Here is an 18,290-nt window from a genome sequence, read left to right as displayed (position 1 = left end):
CTGTCACACACACCCAGAAGCCTAAACTCTGTTTATAGTCTGACAAGAATCCTGTCTCCTTCCTTTACTTTATGAGCAACAGCCCAGTTCTAACTCTTATCCTGTCAGAAAACTGGATTTAGCATCAAAAGTGTGAAAGATGATTTGACATTTGGAAATGTTATTGATGGTTTCGAAGCAGAAGCTTTGGCAGCACGTTTATAGAGAAGGAATCTCTAGACGTCATGTAAAGACAATTTATGTATGTCTTTCTTTACTGTTTCGACTGAAACTTAAGTTTCCAACATCATCAAACATTAAATTGCAGCAAATGACAAAAACAGCAATATCACAAAGGGGGGAAACGACAACATGAAGGTATTCAAAGAGAGTTTCAACAAGTACAGATGTTAGTAAAGTCGTGGAAAAGCCTTAAAATTCATTATAAACAATGTAGAATCATCGCACAATATAATTCTCGGCGAAGTCAAGTCGAAGTTATTTTGCGCACATTTATTCAGTGAGGGGAGAAACATTTCACAAGGAATCATAGTTTTTAACGTAAACAGTGATGTGACACCTACCTTTAAAGTATATTTTTATTTATTCTAAGTTGTCTAGTCTTTCTAATAATTCATGCTTTTTGTCACATTACCATGAAGAACTATCTACTCTCCCTTTGAAAGACGTAAACAGAAACATTTGGAAAAACAGACAAAAACACTGAAATGTTATAAAACTAATAAAAAAACGGTTTGAAAAAAGAATTTGTATCATTTGGTTTTTAACAAGTGCTAGAAATATGTGGAGACAGTCATTGAAACACACAACGATGAACTAAGAGAAACCCAAAGTTGAGAAATTCTATTCAGTTGTATCAACCAAGCGTGGATCAACTTGGTCAAATTTTGATATCTTTATTTTTATTGGTATTAATATTCTTCAATATTCCAGCAAGACACTTTTTTCTAATTGGTTACAATTCAGTCCAGAAGTCAAGAGACCAGATACTCTGAGGTGAGCACCAGAGGAGAGACCCCCCAAGCCAGTCCCAGCGTGACCCTCTCTACCGTACAGCCATGTGTTACAATGTTACTGACAGCTTCAGAAAGATGACAGTATGGGAACTGCTTCTTCTGCTACTTCCTCTAGCTCCACTCTCAGAGAGAGGTGACAGCTCAGTCCGACATTGGACAGAACTGGGATGTTTCTTTTTACTGAAGGGTGACCAGAGATGAAGGACCAAACGTGGCACACTAACAGTTCATTCCTCTATTTCTTTCCCCAAAAGTCTCCTTAAAGATAAAGCAGGTATTTATAAAACCAAAATTCAAGAGTTAAACAAATCAAATCACGAATCAGCAAAATATACACTCGTTCTATATTAACCTCGGAATTTCCCTTTAAGATTTGTTTCTTTGTAAATAAATAGCTGGATTATTTTAGTATTAGTAATAATAACGTAATAGTTTAATGATGGTTTTTTTGTGACTAGAAATTAAAATTAACGTTTTAATTTGAAATTAAAATGTTTGTATTGTGATCCAAGAATGACTACAGTGTATTTTTGTAACATTTTCCTTTCATTCATTTCTTGAAGTGTGCAGCATACAGAGAGAGTTTACCCTCCAGACAGACAGGTTTTTGACATATATGCAATTGATATAAATATAATTTAATGAGACTGATATGATTTTTAATATATAAATATAACTGCATAGTCAATCCACTGTTTATGAGGCCTACAACGTTTCACATGCTGTTACTGCCTGTACTTTGTAAGCTTACTGACACATTATCCAGATCCATTCACTATGTGCAATGTGCATGTGCATGCATGCATGTGCATTCGCTATGAAACCTCGTGAGAGTACATGGCATCATCAACAATTTGAAACAGCAGGAAATCCAACTAAAATCGGCTGTCACTGGGAATAAAAAAGTGTTATCACAAACAAAACCAACCTTCCTCCATGGACATTATGCAAAATGCAGTGGTCAAGTGTCTCTCTCACTGTGTGTATGGTATCCCACTGTCAGAAATGTTCTAGGAGAGACTGAGTACTGTCCTTTTTGCAAAAGAAGGTTGTACAAAGTATTTGACAGCAGGGTTACCAGTGATTGTGCCACCGATGAATATGATAAAAGCAATTCTATTTTCACATTGTGTTTTCCCCCACTGAATAAATGTCCACAAATTAAAAGTCATAGGATTTTTCTCAAAGGGAAATAAAAAAACGTCAATGAGCAGAAGAATTGATTTTAAGGCTTTTTGCGCATCTTTAGCAAGGGGGCAGCACATTAGTAGTCTGTATCTTTAGATTATAGGCGGTAGAAATCCTGGCATAGAGGGAATCCCGAGAAGTCAACAAAAGAAATCTGTGCCATGTTCTTTTTTTCTGAAACGCACATTTCTCAAAGGAAGTAGCATCAAATTCACGGTGGAACAAATGACGAAACAGAAACATTGTGGATGCAGGAGAACACATGAAGACACCTGAAGAGTAGGTATAGAGCTCTATAATATATATTATCCAAGGGGTCAATATAAAAAAAAAAACTCCACTTCAGGGTGGAGGTGGGGTGGAAAGCAGCTTTAACACAGTACAAGAGATGTATTTCTCTACCATGCTCTGACTAGTCCATAATTTCCTCAGCTGTTTTGTCCAATTCTGGCTCTTTTCGGACTGTCGACTCAAAATCAATTTATCAGGGGTTCCCTCAGCGCCCCACGCTGATGTTGCACACTTTGCAGCTTGGATCTTTCTTGGCATTTGCTGTGGTCAGACTCATAAGCTGGTGGTGCCCACTGATCTGCTCCACACTGCCCTGGTCCACGTGAACCGGCTCCGTGAAAAGCACCTCCAGGATCACGTCACTGGCGTGGCAGTACACAGGCTCCTCCCCCTGCCTCTGGGGGGCGGAGTAGGTCAGAAAGGGGTTGGAGGCCAAGTCCAGCCTCGGCAGGCGGGTGCGACAGAAGTTGTCTCCCTCTGTGCCAACAGGCGCAAGCACCAGCACCACGTAGTGATACGCCGTGTACATGCAGTAAAAGTCTGCGAAGTACAGGCAGATGTTTGGGTTCAGCAGGACGCCAGCTGGAATCTGGAATCTGAGGGGGCCGTACGGAGAGTCTTTGGGAGGGAGCCCCGTGTCAAACTCTGTGTTGCAGCTGAAGAAGACTCCTTGGAGTTTGCCGTTTATTGGAGAGCCATGACTCCCGCTGGTGTCTTTCAGGGCCGGACGCATCAGTCCCCCACATTCCCTCCTAATGTAAGACACAGAAAGAAAATGAGGATTTCTTTTGATTGGTGTGACCAATCAGATCAAAGAGAAGGATAACAGCTCCAACCTGACATAGTCAAAGTATTCTGGGTGCTGGTTGCGATAGAACACAGAGAATCTCAGCAATCGTCCTGCAGAACCGCTGGCCTTGTCAAGGAGCTGCTGAAGGTGTTCCATTGCATAGTCTGCAAAAAATTTTATTAAAAAATCATGTCTCCTTGACAGATGCTTAGAATATATGGTCCCCCAAAAGTATTCACACCCTTTGAACCTTTTCACATACTGTATTGTCAGGTTGCATCTACAAACTTCAATGCATTTCATGCGCTAAACAACCCAATCTGTTAACGAAAAATTAATGAGGCATAGTTTTTAAGATTTTTCACATAAACCGTTGTCATGTTCTTTTGCATTCAGTCCTCATTACACCTAGATGTGAATGTTGGTGTCCTGAATAAAATTGGTGCTGAAATCTAGTGTGGAAGCATCATACCCTTGGGATGTTCATTTCAGTAAGGTTAGGTAAACCGATCAGACCGATCAGACAGAAAGATAGATTGAGCTAAATGCAGTGATCTTGGGAAAAGACCAATCAGAGGCCACAAAAGACTTACAAATAGTCGCTAAGGTTTACTATTCTGCAAGGCTACACACAATGTTGCAAAAGAACTGGGATTATGTGGCAAAGCTTGAAAAGTGATTTTCACACGTGCTCCTAATCTATTCGGCAGAGTTAAACGTAGTTTTTAGATTCCAAAAGAATAAACAGTAAAACTATTGATAAAATCACACTGAATAACAAATGCATAACACAATTTTCAGATGTATCTTTGTTCAAAACAAAGGAAAAAAAAGCCTTTGTGTTGGTCGATCCAATATAATCCAAATAAATTTCCCTCACCCTTCTGGATGGATTGTGAAAACATTCAAGGGGTGTGAATACGTTTCTCTTCAGAGTTCTAAAGCGTATTTATCTTGTTGTATGAGTTGATGAGTTTTACCTCCAGTGCAGAACTCCACCACCGGGCTCCACTCTGACACTAGGTAGTCACCGTCAGACTGCCTGACGGCTGTTTGGACGGCGACGCAGTACTCCGTCCGCGGGCTGAGGAACCAGTGTCCTCTCACCGCCATGGGCAGTGGGACAGCCTTGGCCACCAGCTTGGTTGGGACATCCTGAAGACCAGAGAGGAGATGATTGTTTAATGGACTTTGAAGGAAGTAAATTATACTTAAAATTGTGAAATCATTATTTTTTTTCAGCATGAACGCTCCATTATTAGCATTATGTTCCTTCTCAAGCCAGAGCTGCTGCAGCTAGGACACATCTAATCAAATCAGCAGCTTTGTTTAGGCCAAGGCCGCTAAGCAGCACAGCTAATTACCGGCTGAGCGACTCACATATCCATGGAAACATCTCTGATGCAAAAGTTTGTTTATGCCGTTTTGTTGATTGCTGCCTGAGAGGGAAAATAACCTTGATCCCGCAACGTCTCTCTAATTCCCATCCTTGCTTTGATTCCTCTTTTTTTTTTTCAGTGACAGGATGTAGGTTGAAGCAATAAGCCATAATTACTATCAGGGATTTACAGCTGCAAGGAAGAGAGACTGGGATTTTTTTTTGTGCACGTGCATATCATTTGAGTGAATGTGTTGACATCAAAATGAAACTGAGTGTAGAAATGCAAGAAAAGCATAGCAGAGTGTCAGAAAGGCAGTTGATTGAAAGGTCTTTGCTTCTCCATCTCCACTTCTCCTCAGCTCCTTTTTTTATTTTTTCACAAATAGAACTGTATTTTTTTTTTGTCTCAAGGAGTGTTTTTATGAATCCCTCTCCAGTGTGTGACGACTTAGTATTTTATGAATTAAAGACATGACCAAAAGCTGTCCAGATTTCAAACAGAATGCCAAAGTAGTCCTTTAATCTAGCACCAAATTGTGAACTGGCAACCAGAACATAAAAAAATCTCATCATTAGTCACTGTATCTATGAGCCTATATTTGTTACAGTGCCTGTACAATGCATCATACATGGGAATTGATTGAATCTGCTATAACACTCGCTCAAGTTGCAGATGTTCCTTTCCCCAACAGTTTGCCACTACCAAAATAATGCCACTCAACAGTTCTTAAACATGACTGTGAAGTCAAGAGGGAGCGGAAACTTGCATAATAAAAAACAAAAATCCTCACATGTTTGAGGCTAGTTTACCAAAACCCCTCCATTCAGGTTAACTTGTTAGCATGCTAGCACTCATTAATTACAGGGAGCCCAAAAAACAGCCAACGTGAACAAGTCTAAATCAGCCTGAGGTTCTGCTTAATATGAACACATCTGTGTTTATTAGTAAAATATTTGAAATAAATCTGTTGTGAAAGGCGTGCAGACAGATGCGCAGCTCCAGAGACTGAAGCTGGTAGGTGCTATTAGCTTAGTAAGACATACCACATTATACACTTGATATTTATATACCCTGACAAAAACTGAAATTGTTCTTCTTATTTTTATTATGATGTAGTTTTAAATTGCACTAGATGCAATTAGGTCTAAAACGGCTCACTGCTGCAGCTGAATTTGTCAGCTTTGGTTCACTTTAAAGGGAAACAATTCACAACTGAGTCACAAGCCTGCAGCTGTTGACTGCATCCCTTTTCCTTTTTGCCTGTATTGGAAGTGACTGAAAGGGCACAACCACTCTGTGTTAAATCTAATATCCCAACAAATGCAGAATACCAAGATGAAATCAGAACCATTATTCTAACCAAACTGGGCTTAATGTTTGTGGAAAATTTTGATTTCGGCCGATTTGAATATGGGGAAAATATGTTAATGGAGACAGAGCAGCTGCCCTGCAGGTAGAGGATGAAGTAACGCAGCAGTTTCAGACCCTGTGTTTGAAGCGGTTCGGATCCCTGTTCTCTTTGCGGCTCAGGTCGATGAAGAAATGCGTCGCTCTGGCTGTGTCCTCTGGAGGCATATCCCACATGATGCGGAAAGAGTCGCAGGTCACCTCACAGATCTGGATGTTGCACGGAGTGGCGAGAGGGGCGTCCATTTCTGTCATCTGTCGTTAGATTAGGAGATAAAACATGCACGGTTAGGCTGGTCTAAACACAGGCTGTGATAGCAATGCTTTGATCTGTGCAGAATCTCCTTAGACAGTGTCACTGGAGTCGGGTCTGAGCAGCAGCGGAAAACATCACGGATGAAGACATTTCTAGACAGAATCTAATTAGACTCTCATTTAGGGATTTGTGCGGCTGCTTTTTTTATTCACTCTCCGAACGTTTTTCTACTCCACCTCCCTCTTCTTGCCCTCAACTGACATTTCCAGTTATTACACAACTCAATACGCTCCCAGCGGAGTGAGTAGCTTCTGTTTTGCCTGTGCATTTCATAATCCACCTACAGCAGTCTCCAAGCAACCACTCATCAGCAGCCTCCCTCAGTCTTCTCCTGTGATTCTCAGGGAAGAGGGTCACAAACAAGCCCCTTTTCTGCACGTGTCAGCAGGAGTTAAAACTATAGGAAACTTCTTAAACATTTCTACCTCCCCTCCCTGCTGGGATTTTCACAAAACGGCTGAACAAGTGAAAGAAAAGTGGCTTCGTATTGCCAAAATTGGGGAGGTTTACACCCCATCAGCAGCAAGTGATGTATGGTCATATCGTCGTCGCTGCCAGCTTGATTCAGGCGGCTGCACACAGCCCAGAGCATTAAACCGGGCGCAAGCTGCTGGTCAGTCTGTGTTTGTTTCATTACCTCCCGCCTTCTCGCCTCTTAACTGATGGGAAGGCTCCTCAGTGGATGCACTTTGGCTGAGTTTCCCCTCTGAGGCATCCACTCCTCTGTAGTTTTATAATAATAACCATCCATCTGGAACTTTGCAATCTTCTTTTACAATATAGCTGACCGCAGTACCTTACATTATGTATCTTAAGCCGTGACGTATCCCAAAACAGATAGTATAAAAATGTCAAGTGGAAGGCAAATATTTCTGATTCACTCGAGTTTTAAAAAAAAGAGAGACCCACATTGGTATTTTCCTCAGAGGGTAAATCTAACACCCAGTCTAAATCTAAAGTTTGTTTCTTTTGGGGGTTTTTTTAAGTCCAGGATTGATGTGTGTTTAACTCCACCCATATTTCCATCAACTTGTTTGACCTGAAGGTGACCATCCGCACACAGTGATGCAGCCGCCACAATGTTTCACCAAGAAGGTGAGACCTGGGTCATACAGTGTAAATAAAATTCTGACGTAAATGAAAAGAAACAGCTTTGCTTTTGTCTGATCAGAGCACCTTCTGTAAATGTTGGCCATGACCTTTACTTTGACCCTGAGATGCTGGGTTCTTATAACAGTGGCGGCTTTCATGACTCTTCTTGCATAAAGGCCGGATATGTGGACTACAGACTAATGAAGCAGCTCAGGTGTTACCAAGCATCTCTAGGCTGCTTCTCTCTCATTGCTAAGTGAACCTCTTCAGGTGGAGGGTCATGTTTTTGTAGGGCAGCAGGTGTGCCGTCGTCTTTATGGATTTACCAGAGCTCTTTGAGATGTTTAAAGCTTTTCTGATGTTATTTCATAACTTAACGCTGCTTTAAACGTCTTTGTGTGCTGTGCTCGTTGGTCTTGATGTTTGCCTGTTCGTTAATATTCTCTGATAAAGGCCTGAGGCTGTCACAGAACAGCTGGATTTATACTGAGATTAAATTGATGACTTTATATTCTGTGACTTCTGTGTTTTCCTTAGGGATATTAGATTAACTGAATATAAATGTCAAATTTTTATTTGTAAAAGAAAAAAACTGAAACCAAGCATCCTTTTTCTTCTTCATAATTAAGCACTGCTTTGAATTGGTCTGTTAGATAAAATCACACCAGTCAGCCATAAAATTCACAGAATCTTATGGCTGACTGCTTTTGCAAAGCATTGTAAAATTCCAGTGTAACTTTGTTTTTTTTGTTTTTTCTTATTAAGCGCACGCTCGCACTGAACATATGCTAATTCAAAGATGCTGCTAAAAATAACATTCTCCTTTTGTTGTCTGTGTGATGCGATGAAAGCCAAGCGTGTAGAAGAGCCGACATTCTCGACCGCTAAGGTGCTCTCCCAGTCCAGGATGATGGACAGGCTGCAGCAGCTCATTAAACCCTTTGGACTGTGAAATTTGTAAGGTAGCTCGTTCACGCGGCGACCGTGCAGAGAGAGGGGATGCATCACGTGTGTCTCCATGCGTCTGCTTTCCAGCTGCCTGCTCTCTTTTCTAGCCATGGAGCCTTTTCAGAGACAGAATCTGGGGCAGGGAGAGAGAGATTCTCACAGGACGGTTCATCAAAAAGCCCTACGCCTCTCCTCGTGCGCTACTTTCAGACCAAAAATGTGTGAGCGCAGTTCAGACAAAGGTCTTAATATCATTCACAGGCTTTCACTGCATGACCTCATTTGTAAACCGGTGTTTCGATGAGAAATCAGAGTCAGTTATCTCTACTTTAATAGACAGCTGCTTCAAACAAGACAGCTGCCTCTAGTTGATAATTACAATGAGTTTTCACATCATAAATCCTGATTTGTCCACACATGCATACGTTGGGTTGCTCATCCGTGTTCCTATCACGCTACACACAGATGTCGAGATGCCGCAATCCTGCACATTGAAACTGAAAGGTGCATTAAGCAATTTTCTGAGTTGAACTTAATGCTTTCCAGGACTTTGAGGTAGAACTGAATCAGATTTTGATGTAAAAGAGAAGAAAAAAAACAAGTGTAGTATTTTTTCATCAGAACCAAATATAGCATCGCTGAGTTTGAAATCCAGTCTTTGTAGTAGATTAAAGCCATTGAATGATATCTTATGAGACAAAAACATAACGCATATGGTTCATCTGCACAATTTAAACGATATATGAGAATGATAATAGCCCTATTCCAATAAATCCATCAATGCAACTCCATAAAACCCATTTCCTGTCCTGTAACAGCATTACTGATTTCACTAAGTGTGTTACTGATATGAAACACTATCCACTAGCCATTTCATGTCAAATATTTATTTAGAGGCACACAGACAGGAAGTAGAGATGGAATAATCAAGTTCATAATAACGTAAATAGAACAATTCTGCAGATATAATTTCTCGGCATTTACAATAATCAATAAGCAGAATAGTTTTAGAGCATTTCCTTACTCGTCTGAGGTTTGGATTTATGATGGGAGACGTTTCTTTTCCTCCTTACTTTCCTCCACTGATGCTGCTGCTGATGGGTCCTCAAGGAAAACTGATTAGGAGGTGAAACAAACGCACACACAGGATCCTTTCTTCTTTTTCTTTTTCCTCCTTCTCCTTCCGACTGTTTCTCTCACAGTGTCACACAAAACAGCCTAACCCCCACCATCACCTTCTCTCCCTCCCTCCGTCCTTCCCTCCATCCCCTCCTCCCAGTCTCATTTCTCCTCTGATCTCTGCGTGGTGTTTACTTTGACTCCCGTGCAGTTGCACAAATACAGGATGCATAAAAGAATACCCCCCCCCCCCAACACAAACACACACCGTTTCCCTCAAGCTCCCGTATAAAGGCAGAAATCTGTAAACTGAAATGCGACCACAGCAGGAGGCGGCGGGGGGGGGACGTGCGGCGTCGACCTCGTCAGCTTCACGGCTTCACCAGCCAACCGTACACAGCATGTCAGTCGGGAGTAAATCTATCTGGAGGTGCAGAAGCCACACACACTCCTTTCAGCGTAGGCTGCAAACTTGGCTCCTTGACTAAATGTCAACTCTCAAATATGGTGACATTATGGGCACTGGAAGTGTAAACGAGAAGAAGTCGTGTTTGACATGCTCTGTTAGCAAAATCAGAAGAGATTAAGCTCTGATTTCCGTCCCAGTAGATTACACAAAGCGCCAACTAGACCTAAAAAATATACATGTGCCAACTGTTATGCCATATGGACGAACTCCACAGGGCTTCTACCCCCACATCCCGTCCAAAACTATCCTGGGGCGAGGGATGCCACCGTATAAATCCAAAGTAAGCAGATTTCCTCCGGCATTATTTTTCAGAGAAAACAAAGTTATTATGTTTCCTTCATTTTGGATGCCATTAGAGATTAAAGAAATCTTCCTCAGATTAATATGATAAGCTGCTGTGGAAACAATGGACACAAACACAGGATAAAGACAATATGACAATATAGGCCAGACTCACAGTGAGGGAGCAATCCTCCCAAAGTCACATCATAGATGTAATTTTCAAAGTGACCATGATGTATTATTGTTATTTCACACACTATGAGCAGTATTGAGAAGCTTCATTTATTATCAGGCAAGCAGAGATAACGGATAGGCTCACAGTGTAATTAAGCAGCAGTCATCCATCATTAGTCACGGCATGACAATGCTGTCCCAAAAAACCCGTTTGTGGTGCACGAGCAAACGGTTTATCTCCTTTATAGGGATGTTAGAGCCATCCTTTTGTCATTGACATTTTCTCAACGCCTATTGATATTTTGCTATTTCACAAAAACAATTTACAGTGTTGTGAAAGACTGGTGACCTGTGCAGGGTGAACCCTGCCTCTCACCCAGAACGTTAGCTGGAGATAAGCACCAGCACCCCTGCTGACCCCACTAGGGACAAGGGTCTACAGAACATGGATGGATGGATGGATGGATGAATTTACAGTGATCAATGTGGGACGGTGCTTACTGTCCTTACTGGTTTTGTCTCTGTGTTGTTTAGTGTTTAGTTAATTGTTATTATTGGTGATATTCATGTAGTTTAGGTTTGGCTGCATGGGGTTTCAAGGTGGGACACCAAAACCACAAAAAAAGCGGGGGGGGGGAAGAACAGAATTTCACGTTTGTGTTCCAAGCAACTATTCACGAGATGATTTTCAAATGTTTGAAACTTATTTTTAAACTGAAAATATCAGTGACCATAATTTAAAAATACTGTATTTATGTGTTTTTTCTTCTTCCTGTTTTTAAATCTCTTTTACAAGTACACTTTTATTCATTGGTTTTCAACACACTGTGATTTTGTCTTGTACGGCATCTTAAAATGCACCAGCCGTTTACGTTATATGTTCATGTTTTGTATGTTTGTATGATTTTTTTCTTATGCATATTTCTGTTTTAATGTACAGCACTTTGGCTACTCCATTTTTCAGAATGTGCTACAGAATAGTATATTGCCATTTGCTTAGTTTTCCATTCTGATTTCATATGGGATAATTAGCATTAGTTTTAGGAAGCACACATAATTTTTAGATTTAACAAATAGGGTTGTAGCAATACATGAATCCACATTGATGGATCATCTAAGTTATTAATTATCCTAAATGAAAATATCCATCCACATTATCTTTTAGAATGTGAAATGGTTGAACTACATTTGTATTTTGAAAGAGGTGGTGACCTTGGTTGAGGTCTGTTGAAATGTTTTGTTTGAGACACGAAAAAAAAGAAAAAAAAAGAAAGCTTAAATTCTGCTTTAATGTATAGGAAAAGGAACATAAACGTCAATGTGAATTTATTAGAGCTCAGTATATGTGCTTGTTTCTTTGTGATTGAAAGGTAATCAAGGCCATTTATAAGTTAACTGATTAAAGAATGCACATAGCAAAAATGCACAAAGAGAGCCTAAGAGACAAACCACAAACTCTTTGTGCAAAGAGGAATCATGATATCCCCCCAACCAACAATTAGTGTTGTTTGCAAATGGGACTGTACAAACAGGGGAGCTAAAATATTGTGGTATGATTATATAAATCTGATTCTTATCCTGGGATTTTCTTCATAAATGTAGTTTAATATTGGAGGTTTTATTTATGTTCATACGGCTATTGCAAAAAAGATTATTTATTTTAATGCTTTGTACACATTTAAAGGATCCTTTTTTTAAGATGTAAAAAGTTGCATACAATTTATCTGCATCTGTGGACATGTTTCAAGTGGTATAAATCTTATAATACAGAAAATCCCAGGAAGACATGTAAAGTATTTGCAGTATCTACAATCTTTTTTTGCTTAAACTAAAATGTCAGACGTTTATACTACATTTCGTGCATGCGCACAACGCTGGAAGGCAAGACTGATTCTTTTACTTGCCAGCCATAGCTCTGCTGCACCGGTAGAACAATTCCGTTAACTAAATAAAACCTGGAGATATAGTATTAATTTAGTGCAATGTGCCACAGCAAAGGTAAAAAATAACACAGAAACACCTTTGAAGAATAACTCAAAACCACTATTTTCTAGCTCTTTATATCGGCTATGCTACAGACCCGTTGAAATAGCAACTGACAACAACGCGACTATGTTTCAGGATCAAACACCAAAAAACATTCACACATTTCCCACACAGAGAACAAAACCTTTAGTCCCTTACAGTATTATGTATTCAGGTTGGATGTTTATTTTGCAATAACTCATAAGCGATAGCTGTGATAGATTAACCATCACTGCTATTAGTTAATCTAACACAGCTGAGGGTGATTAGCTAATTTAAACACCTGCTCTACTGATAATCTGTCAGATTTGGTGTGTGGTTGGCCTTTTTTCATTTTTTTTAATGGAACTGAAACACAGCAAATTCAACATCATATTTTTATGTTAAGGCTGTCAAAGTCACGCAGGAATAACAAAGCTACTTTCCTTTTCCTCACCATTTTTTCCTTAATTAAAACGTTTTCCTGACCTTATTAACAAGTTTTTGTAGTGTTGACAATTAGTCAACACTAATTATGTACGCCCTCAATATAGCAGGCGTACATATATGATTTAGCGCTTTATATTGTTTATTTAACAACTAAAAAAAAACAATGGTAGTTACCGTCATCATCTGTTTGCCCTGCAGGGATAACAGCAGGGAGATGGGGGCGGGACCTTACGCGCGTGACGTCACTCTGCAAGGGTCCTTAAGGCTTAATAAACATGTGGTAAGTTTGATCCTATACTTTAAACAAGTTAAATTTCAACCAATTTAACTTATTTTTTAGGCGTATTTTAAAACTGGAAAATGTTATAAATTGAAAAAAAAAAATATTCTCAGTCAATCTGTTTTCATTAGAAAATGTGTTGCAGAATTGCCTCACGGGTTCATCATTAAGATCCTGTCTGCGCTAAAGTTTACGCAAGAATTAAGTCGGCATGCGGGTTTTTATGCGCAGCTCTGAGCCCCGTCATGTCAGACCGGAACAACAACGCAGTGGTGTCATGGCGCCGTGCGTGATGTCAGAGCTCGGTAACAAACAGATCTAGCTGCTATTCAACAATCTGGGATGGATTTCTGGGTGTGAATAAATACCCAGTAAGAACCTTGGAGGGATAACAAAGCAAGTACCCGAACACAACCGGAACAAGTGTTGTTATTCTGATTTGGGACTCCTAGTAAACTATAGTGCTGAGCTCATGTGTCTGCCTGTGTTGTAATGTGGCCACGTGTTAGAGATTTTTATTGTGATTTTTATTGCATTTAATTATTTGTAGTGAAATGTGTAACGTCTTTGGTTAAAGAAAAAAACAGTCAAAAATATATAATTATCTATTGTATTTTATTCAGTGTAAATAATTATGACTTAACATTCAAGATTCATGGTTACTTGAATCTAGTATGATCTACTATTTACTTTTCAAACATCTTTATAGATAATTATGGTTTGAGCTTTCATCCAAGCTCTCATAAAAGTGCCTAACTTATAATATCCGTGGATAAAGTTTACATCTATAATTTATTCGACCCTAAAATTACATGAAAGATAAATGTTTAAAATAGTCACCTAAAATCAGTTTGGGAGAAGTACACCTTTCAGAATTAAAAGTTAATCCCATGGTATTTAAAACAAGCTATGTGGAGTTAAAGGTGAAACACTGCAAAGAAAACTAAACTGAACTGGGTGTTGGCTCCCTGTTTCATTTTTCAACATGGTCCTTAGCATAGCCTAGCATGAAGTATTTAGGAAGCTGCACGTTTTCAGGGCAGCATTTTGTGGGTTCCAGCTCATGTTACTCTTCAGATTCCAACAACAATTACAAGTACAAATCGTAAATAAATGTCACATGTTTGTATTTTATACTTGTTAGTTCCACACATAGAGGGTGTTTATCTGTTAGATCTCTCTGCAGATCTGGATGGCAGACTCAGGTGACCATAGCGGTCAGCAGGCTCCAGCCCCTGGAGGCAGGGGGAGCATAGGACCTCTGATGGGTCGCCGACCAGCAGCTGGCATCTCTTCTGGACGCCTGCCATCGGTGCGATCCAGAGACCTAACGCTAGGAGGAGTAAAGAAGGTAGTTTTTTTTATTTCTAATTGGAAAAATGGGAGGAAACATTTTTATGGTACAGAGATAGAACTGAGCAACTTGTCTCTGCCTTAATGTAAGCTGCTGAAAATCTCGATTTCTCTTGCAGCCTGACATGTCTTGACCTGTGTCAGAAAACACTGTTATCTTTTAAATCACTTCTCACTGCTACTAAAAAAAAATCAAACTTTGAGTTTGCTTAACTTAACAACAACTGGCACACTGAAGACTGCTCCAGTCACCCAACCTGGTAGCACTTAGACTTGAGGCATTCAGTGATCACAAAGGATCAGATTTTTGAGTTTCTAAACTAGCTGATTAGCAGTTGGAGACGATCAAACTGAAAATATTGCAGATTCTGTTAACCCAATGATTTTTCTGTACATTTTTATTTTTATTATAATGTGAGCAAAATAAGTTTTGCCTTATATTGGAATATATAAAAAAAAAGATGCAGTAATATTTTAATTGGCTCAGTATTTGTTCTTTCTACCTGTCAAACGAGTGAAAAGATGTTTTTTACCCTTGTTACAACCTTTGTATCATAAGGAAAGGTAGTGGGCTGTGAGCATGCAGGGTCTCCATTCACATATCAGTGACATGATAGTGGATGGAGGTAGCTGAAAATTTAACTAGTCCAGTGAAGACGCTGTAGCAATTTACAACATCTTATTTAGTAGAGGCATTACATGAGTTAAAAAAAAGAAAACAGGTCTACATTCTTTTTCTTGTATTCGTCAATTACACCGTTATGAGTGTCAGATCTATAACACATTTCTTTGTTTTCCTCCTTCTTTAGAAAACCTTCACTCCCAACATCATTGGCCGAAAAGTTAAAGAAGAGTGAGTTGATGGGAGCTTTTAAAACAGGGGGGAAAAAAAAATTTGAACACATTTATGATGTATTTATTTCTTTATTTATTTTTCCGGGACTGCTTGGTGATAATCTCTGTTTCTAATGCGACAGACAAAAGGTCGAAGGTGTGCCGAGGCGAGAGAGGAGGGATGGAGATCGAGGTCGCGGCAGGGGCCGCGGGGAAAGAGGCAGGGGCAGAGGTCGCGGCGAGGTCATCCAGTCTCACTCCATCTTTGAGCAGGGGCCTGGAGAGACGATGATAAAAAGAAGAGGTGGGCCTGCAGCTAGAGAAGCGGCTGCTCATGAATTCACGCTTCAGTGTTTCACATCCATGCATATAAACCCCTATCACACACACAGGGGGCTATGAGAGTGAAAGAGACGCTCCGAGCATGGCACCCTCGCCCATCATCAATATCAAAAAGGAGAAGAGGGAGACCGAAGAGGAAACCAAAGAGATTCTGCGCAAATTGGAGCGAGAAAACGTGCGTCCTTTGGCCGTCAGGCACCTCTTTGTGCGTTTTTGGTTTACATACTGTGTGCATGTTTGCTTACTGATGTATTTTCTTTAATTTAGTTTATAGATGACCCATTCCTGAGGAGCGAGCAGAGGAGCTGCCCCGTCCAGCTTCCCCTGGCTGTGTCAGGGTGGGGATTCAAGGAGGAGCTTAACAGTGCAGCCGTTAAAGTAGAAAAGACGGACCCAGATGAGCCCATGGAGTCTTCAGTGGAAGGTAGTTTCCGAATAACATTGCCTTGAAAAAGCATTCACACCATTGACAGACCGACAAAGGTAGTGCATAATTGTGAAGTCAAGAGTAAAATAATATAAAATATTCTTAAAGTATATGTATTATTTTCCCCCACCTACCGTGTGGAGACGAGCCCAAAAGATTTTGAACCTCCTCACAAACCATTGTACAAGTAACGCTGCATTTCATCCTGAACACAACATCCCCAGAAGCTTGAGCTATTTTTAAAAGACAATTGAACAAAAAATGTCAGTCTCTGGAAACATCTTAGAGTTGTAATTTCACTGAAAGGTGGTTCGATATATTATTGACTAAATGGGGATGAAAACATATGCTCCAAATGATGTGCCAGCATCCATGTCCGGTAGCTTTTCTAACTCCTCGACGCGATAAATCACATGTAAGCCTCTTTTCTATACGCCATAAAGATTCTGTCTTAACACGTCTACAGTGAAACAAGAGCCTGAGGAAGTGGAGATAAAAAAGGTTGAAGCCACTTTCAAACCTCCTCCTCTCCCTGAGCCTGAAGTTCTCCCTGACCTGCTGCACAGATGGAGCCTGAGCAAAGCAGAGGAGCTGTTCTTCATCCAGCTGCCCGACTCGCTGCCCGGCCAGCCTCCCACCAAGGAGCACAAGACGGTAAAAACCGAGGTGCAGTCAGAGGACGGGCAGTCCGTGCTTCTGAAGACGGAGCCACAGGTAGACGAAGCAGGTGGTGGCATTTCAATCAGTGAGGAGGCATGTGATAACTTAATTTTTTTTTTTTGTTACAGGACGAGGAAGCTGAAGACAACAGCTGTAATCTGAAGGATCTGAGGGAGGGCGTTGTTGGGAAGATGCTGGTCCGGAAGTCCGGCCGGGTGCAGCTCATACTGGGACAAGTCACCCTTGACGTGTCTCTAGGGACGTCGTGCTCTTTCCTCCAGGTGTGATACTTTGTTGTCATTAATCTAATTTGAGAGTTCTGCTATTTTAACATATGTTTATAAAAATCAATCCTAAATACTGTCTTCTCCGCTGCTTCTCTTCTCAGGAGTTGGTTTCTGTTCAAGCAGCAGAAAAAACGGGAAATCTGACAGTGTTGGGGAATGTCAGACACAAAATGGTCTGCTCTCCAGACTTTGAGTCTCTGCTGGAGAGCAAGACATGATGCTCGCCCAGGCAGAGGGGCTCCCAGTTACCTCTGATGCGTTAGACGCACTGGTATTTAACAAAACAAAAACTACAATCCCCATCTCTAAATAAACTGTGCTGATGACTGATTGCCTTTTGTGTTTTCAGAGCTGCTAAAATTGCTTTGATATATATATATATATATATATATCAATTATGCATATTCTAGTTTTTTTTTCCATTATGAATATAATGGGTGGTGGTTTGAGGCTTGAGTGCCAAGTTTTGTTGCCGTTTGTGTAAAATTAGTTGATAAAATTGTACATGGATATAAATGTGTGAATAAAAACAGAGTAGCTATCTCTACTCCAGTAAATATTTTTTTTAAGACTGGTTCACTCAGATTACAGAATTACTCGCAGTATATTTGTTTTTCATAAAAAAAATTTCTTCACCTATTTAATATGAATTATTTCAAGTTGCCAATTATGCAATATAGATTCATTCTCTCTAAAGACGTAAAAGATCAGTAGAAAAAATGTTTACATTGTGTAGAGAATGTCCTCTGCTGCAAAATGTGTTTGGTAATTCCATAATAAAGTGAAATACATATTTAGGTCAATTACACTATTTTCTGCATTTTTTTTTTCCTGTTTGCTTTTATGAGTAGAAAATGTCTTCATATGTCTTGCATAACGCCAATGAAAAAAGATTTAAATACAGTGTCTTACTACGGAAATGTCATGGCATTGACTGTTGTCTAGACTAAACAATGGGGATAAGCAACAAACGGCCTTCTGTCTTTTCTGTCACATCCAAGCATATTATTGTGAAGTTGAGTGAGGAGAGAAAGTTTGGTTAAAAAAAACGTACAGCACAGGGATAACCATATCCTTTGAGAGGATTGGAGCAAACCACATTGAAGAGTTTCAGTGTGGACTCCAGCTGGAGTGGATGCTTCAAGATAGACCAAACAAATGTATCTCGTGAGAAATTCC

The 18,290-nt window shown here is 40.1% G+C and overlaps 2 protein-coding genes across 10 annotated transcripts; one reads left to right on the top strand and one right to left on the bottom strand.

The window, feature by feature from the left end:
* Positions 1 to 227: 227 nt before the first annotated feature.
* LOC122828054 (phytanoyl-CoA hydroxylase-interacting protein) lies at positions 228 to 13,189 on the bottom strand. 2 transcript variants are annotated; one of them, XM_044111269.1, is made up of 5 exons: positions 13,103 to 13,189; positions 6,153 to 6,329; positions 4,266 to 4,440; positions 3,332 to 3,449; positions 228 to 3,247 (listed from the first exon to the last, which is right to left on the bottom strand). In XM_044111269.1, the coding sequence occupies exons 1-5, from the start codon at positions 13,109 to 13,111 to the stop codon at positions 2,701 to 2,703; spliced, it is 1,026 nt and encodes a 341-aa protein (XP_043967204.1). In that variant the 5' UTR covers positions 13,112 to 13,189; the 3' UTR covers positions 228 to 2,700. The 2 variants fall into 2 exon arrangements, with proteins under 2 accessions (XP_043967204.1, XP_043967205.1); XM_044111270.1 differs by lacking the exon at positions 13,103 to 13,189 and adding an exon at positions 9,455 to 9,618.
* Positions 12,872 to 18,004, top strand: polr3d (polymerase (RNA) III (DNA directed) polypeptide D). Of its 8 annotated transcripts, none has more exons than XM_044111262.1 (10): positions 12,999 to 13,015; positions 13,127 to 13,208; positions 14,395 to 14,559; positions 15,371 to 15,414; positions 15,539 to 15,699; positions 15,788 to 15,912; positions 16,005 to 16,161; positions 16,631 to 16,878; positions 16,953 to 17,105; positions 17,213 to 18,004. In XM_044111262.1, coding segments are annotated over exons 1-10 (1,254 nt in total). In that variant the 5' UTR covers positions 12,999 to 13,013; the 3' UTR covers positions 17,330 to 18,004. The 8 variants fall into 8 exon arrangements, with proteins under 8 accessions (XP_043967199.1, XP_043967198.1, XP_043967197.1 ...); XM_044111260.1 differs by having other exon boundaries at positions 14,383 to 14,559; XM_044111264.1 differs by having other exon boundaries at positions 12,872 to 13,208.
* Positions 18,005 to 18,290: the final 286 nt, after the last annotated feature.

The sequence above is a fragment of the Gambusia affinis genome, linkage group LG03 (assembly GCF_019740435.1).
Source record: "Gambusia affinis linkage group LG03, SWU_Gaff_1.0, whole genome shotgun sequence".
Taxonomy (NCBI): domain Eukaryota; kingdom Metazoa; phylum Chordata; class Actinopteri; order Cyprinodontiformes; family Poeciliidae; genus Gambusia; species Gambusia affinis.
The sequence above is the reverse complement of the archived record's forward strand: the minus strand, read 5'-3'. Positions and strand labels throughout refer to the sequence as shown.

Bases quoted from the DNA above. Each gene is read 5' to 3' on its own strand.
- polr3d (XM_044111263.1), top strand. From the start codon at position 13,092: ATGGTAGTTACCGTCATCATCTGTTTGCCCTGCAGGGATAACAGCAGG. The intron at 15,415-15,538 runs GTGAGTTGATGG...CTAATGCGACAG, and splicing joins GGCCGAAAAGTTAAAGAAGA to ACAAAAGGTCGAAGGTGTGC. The intron at 15,913-16,004 runs GTGCGTCCTTTG...TCTTTAATTTAG, and splicing joins GCAAATTGGAGCGAGAAAAC to TTTATAGATGACCCATTCCT.
- LOC122828054 (XM_044111269.1), bottom strand. The intron at 3,450-4,265 runs GTAAAACTCATC...AATTTTTTGCAG, and splicing joins GGTGGAGTTCTGCACTGGAG to ACTATGCAATGGAACACCTT. The intron at 3,248-3,331 runs GTTGGAGCTGTT...GTCTTACATTAG, and splicing joins GAATACTTTGACTATGTCAG to GAGGGAATGTGGGGGACTGA.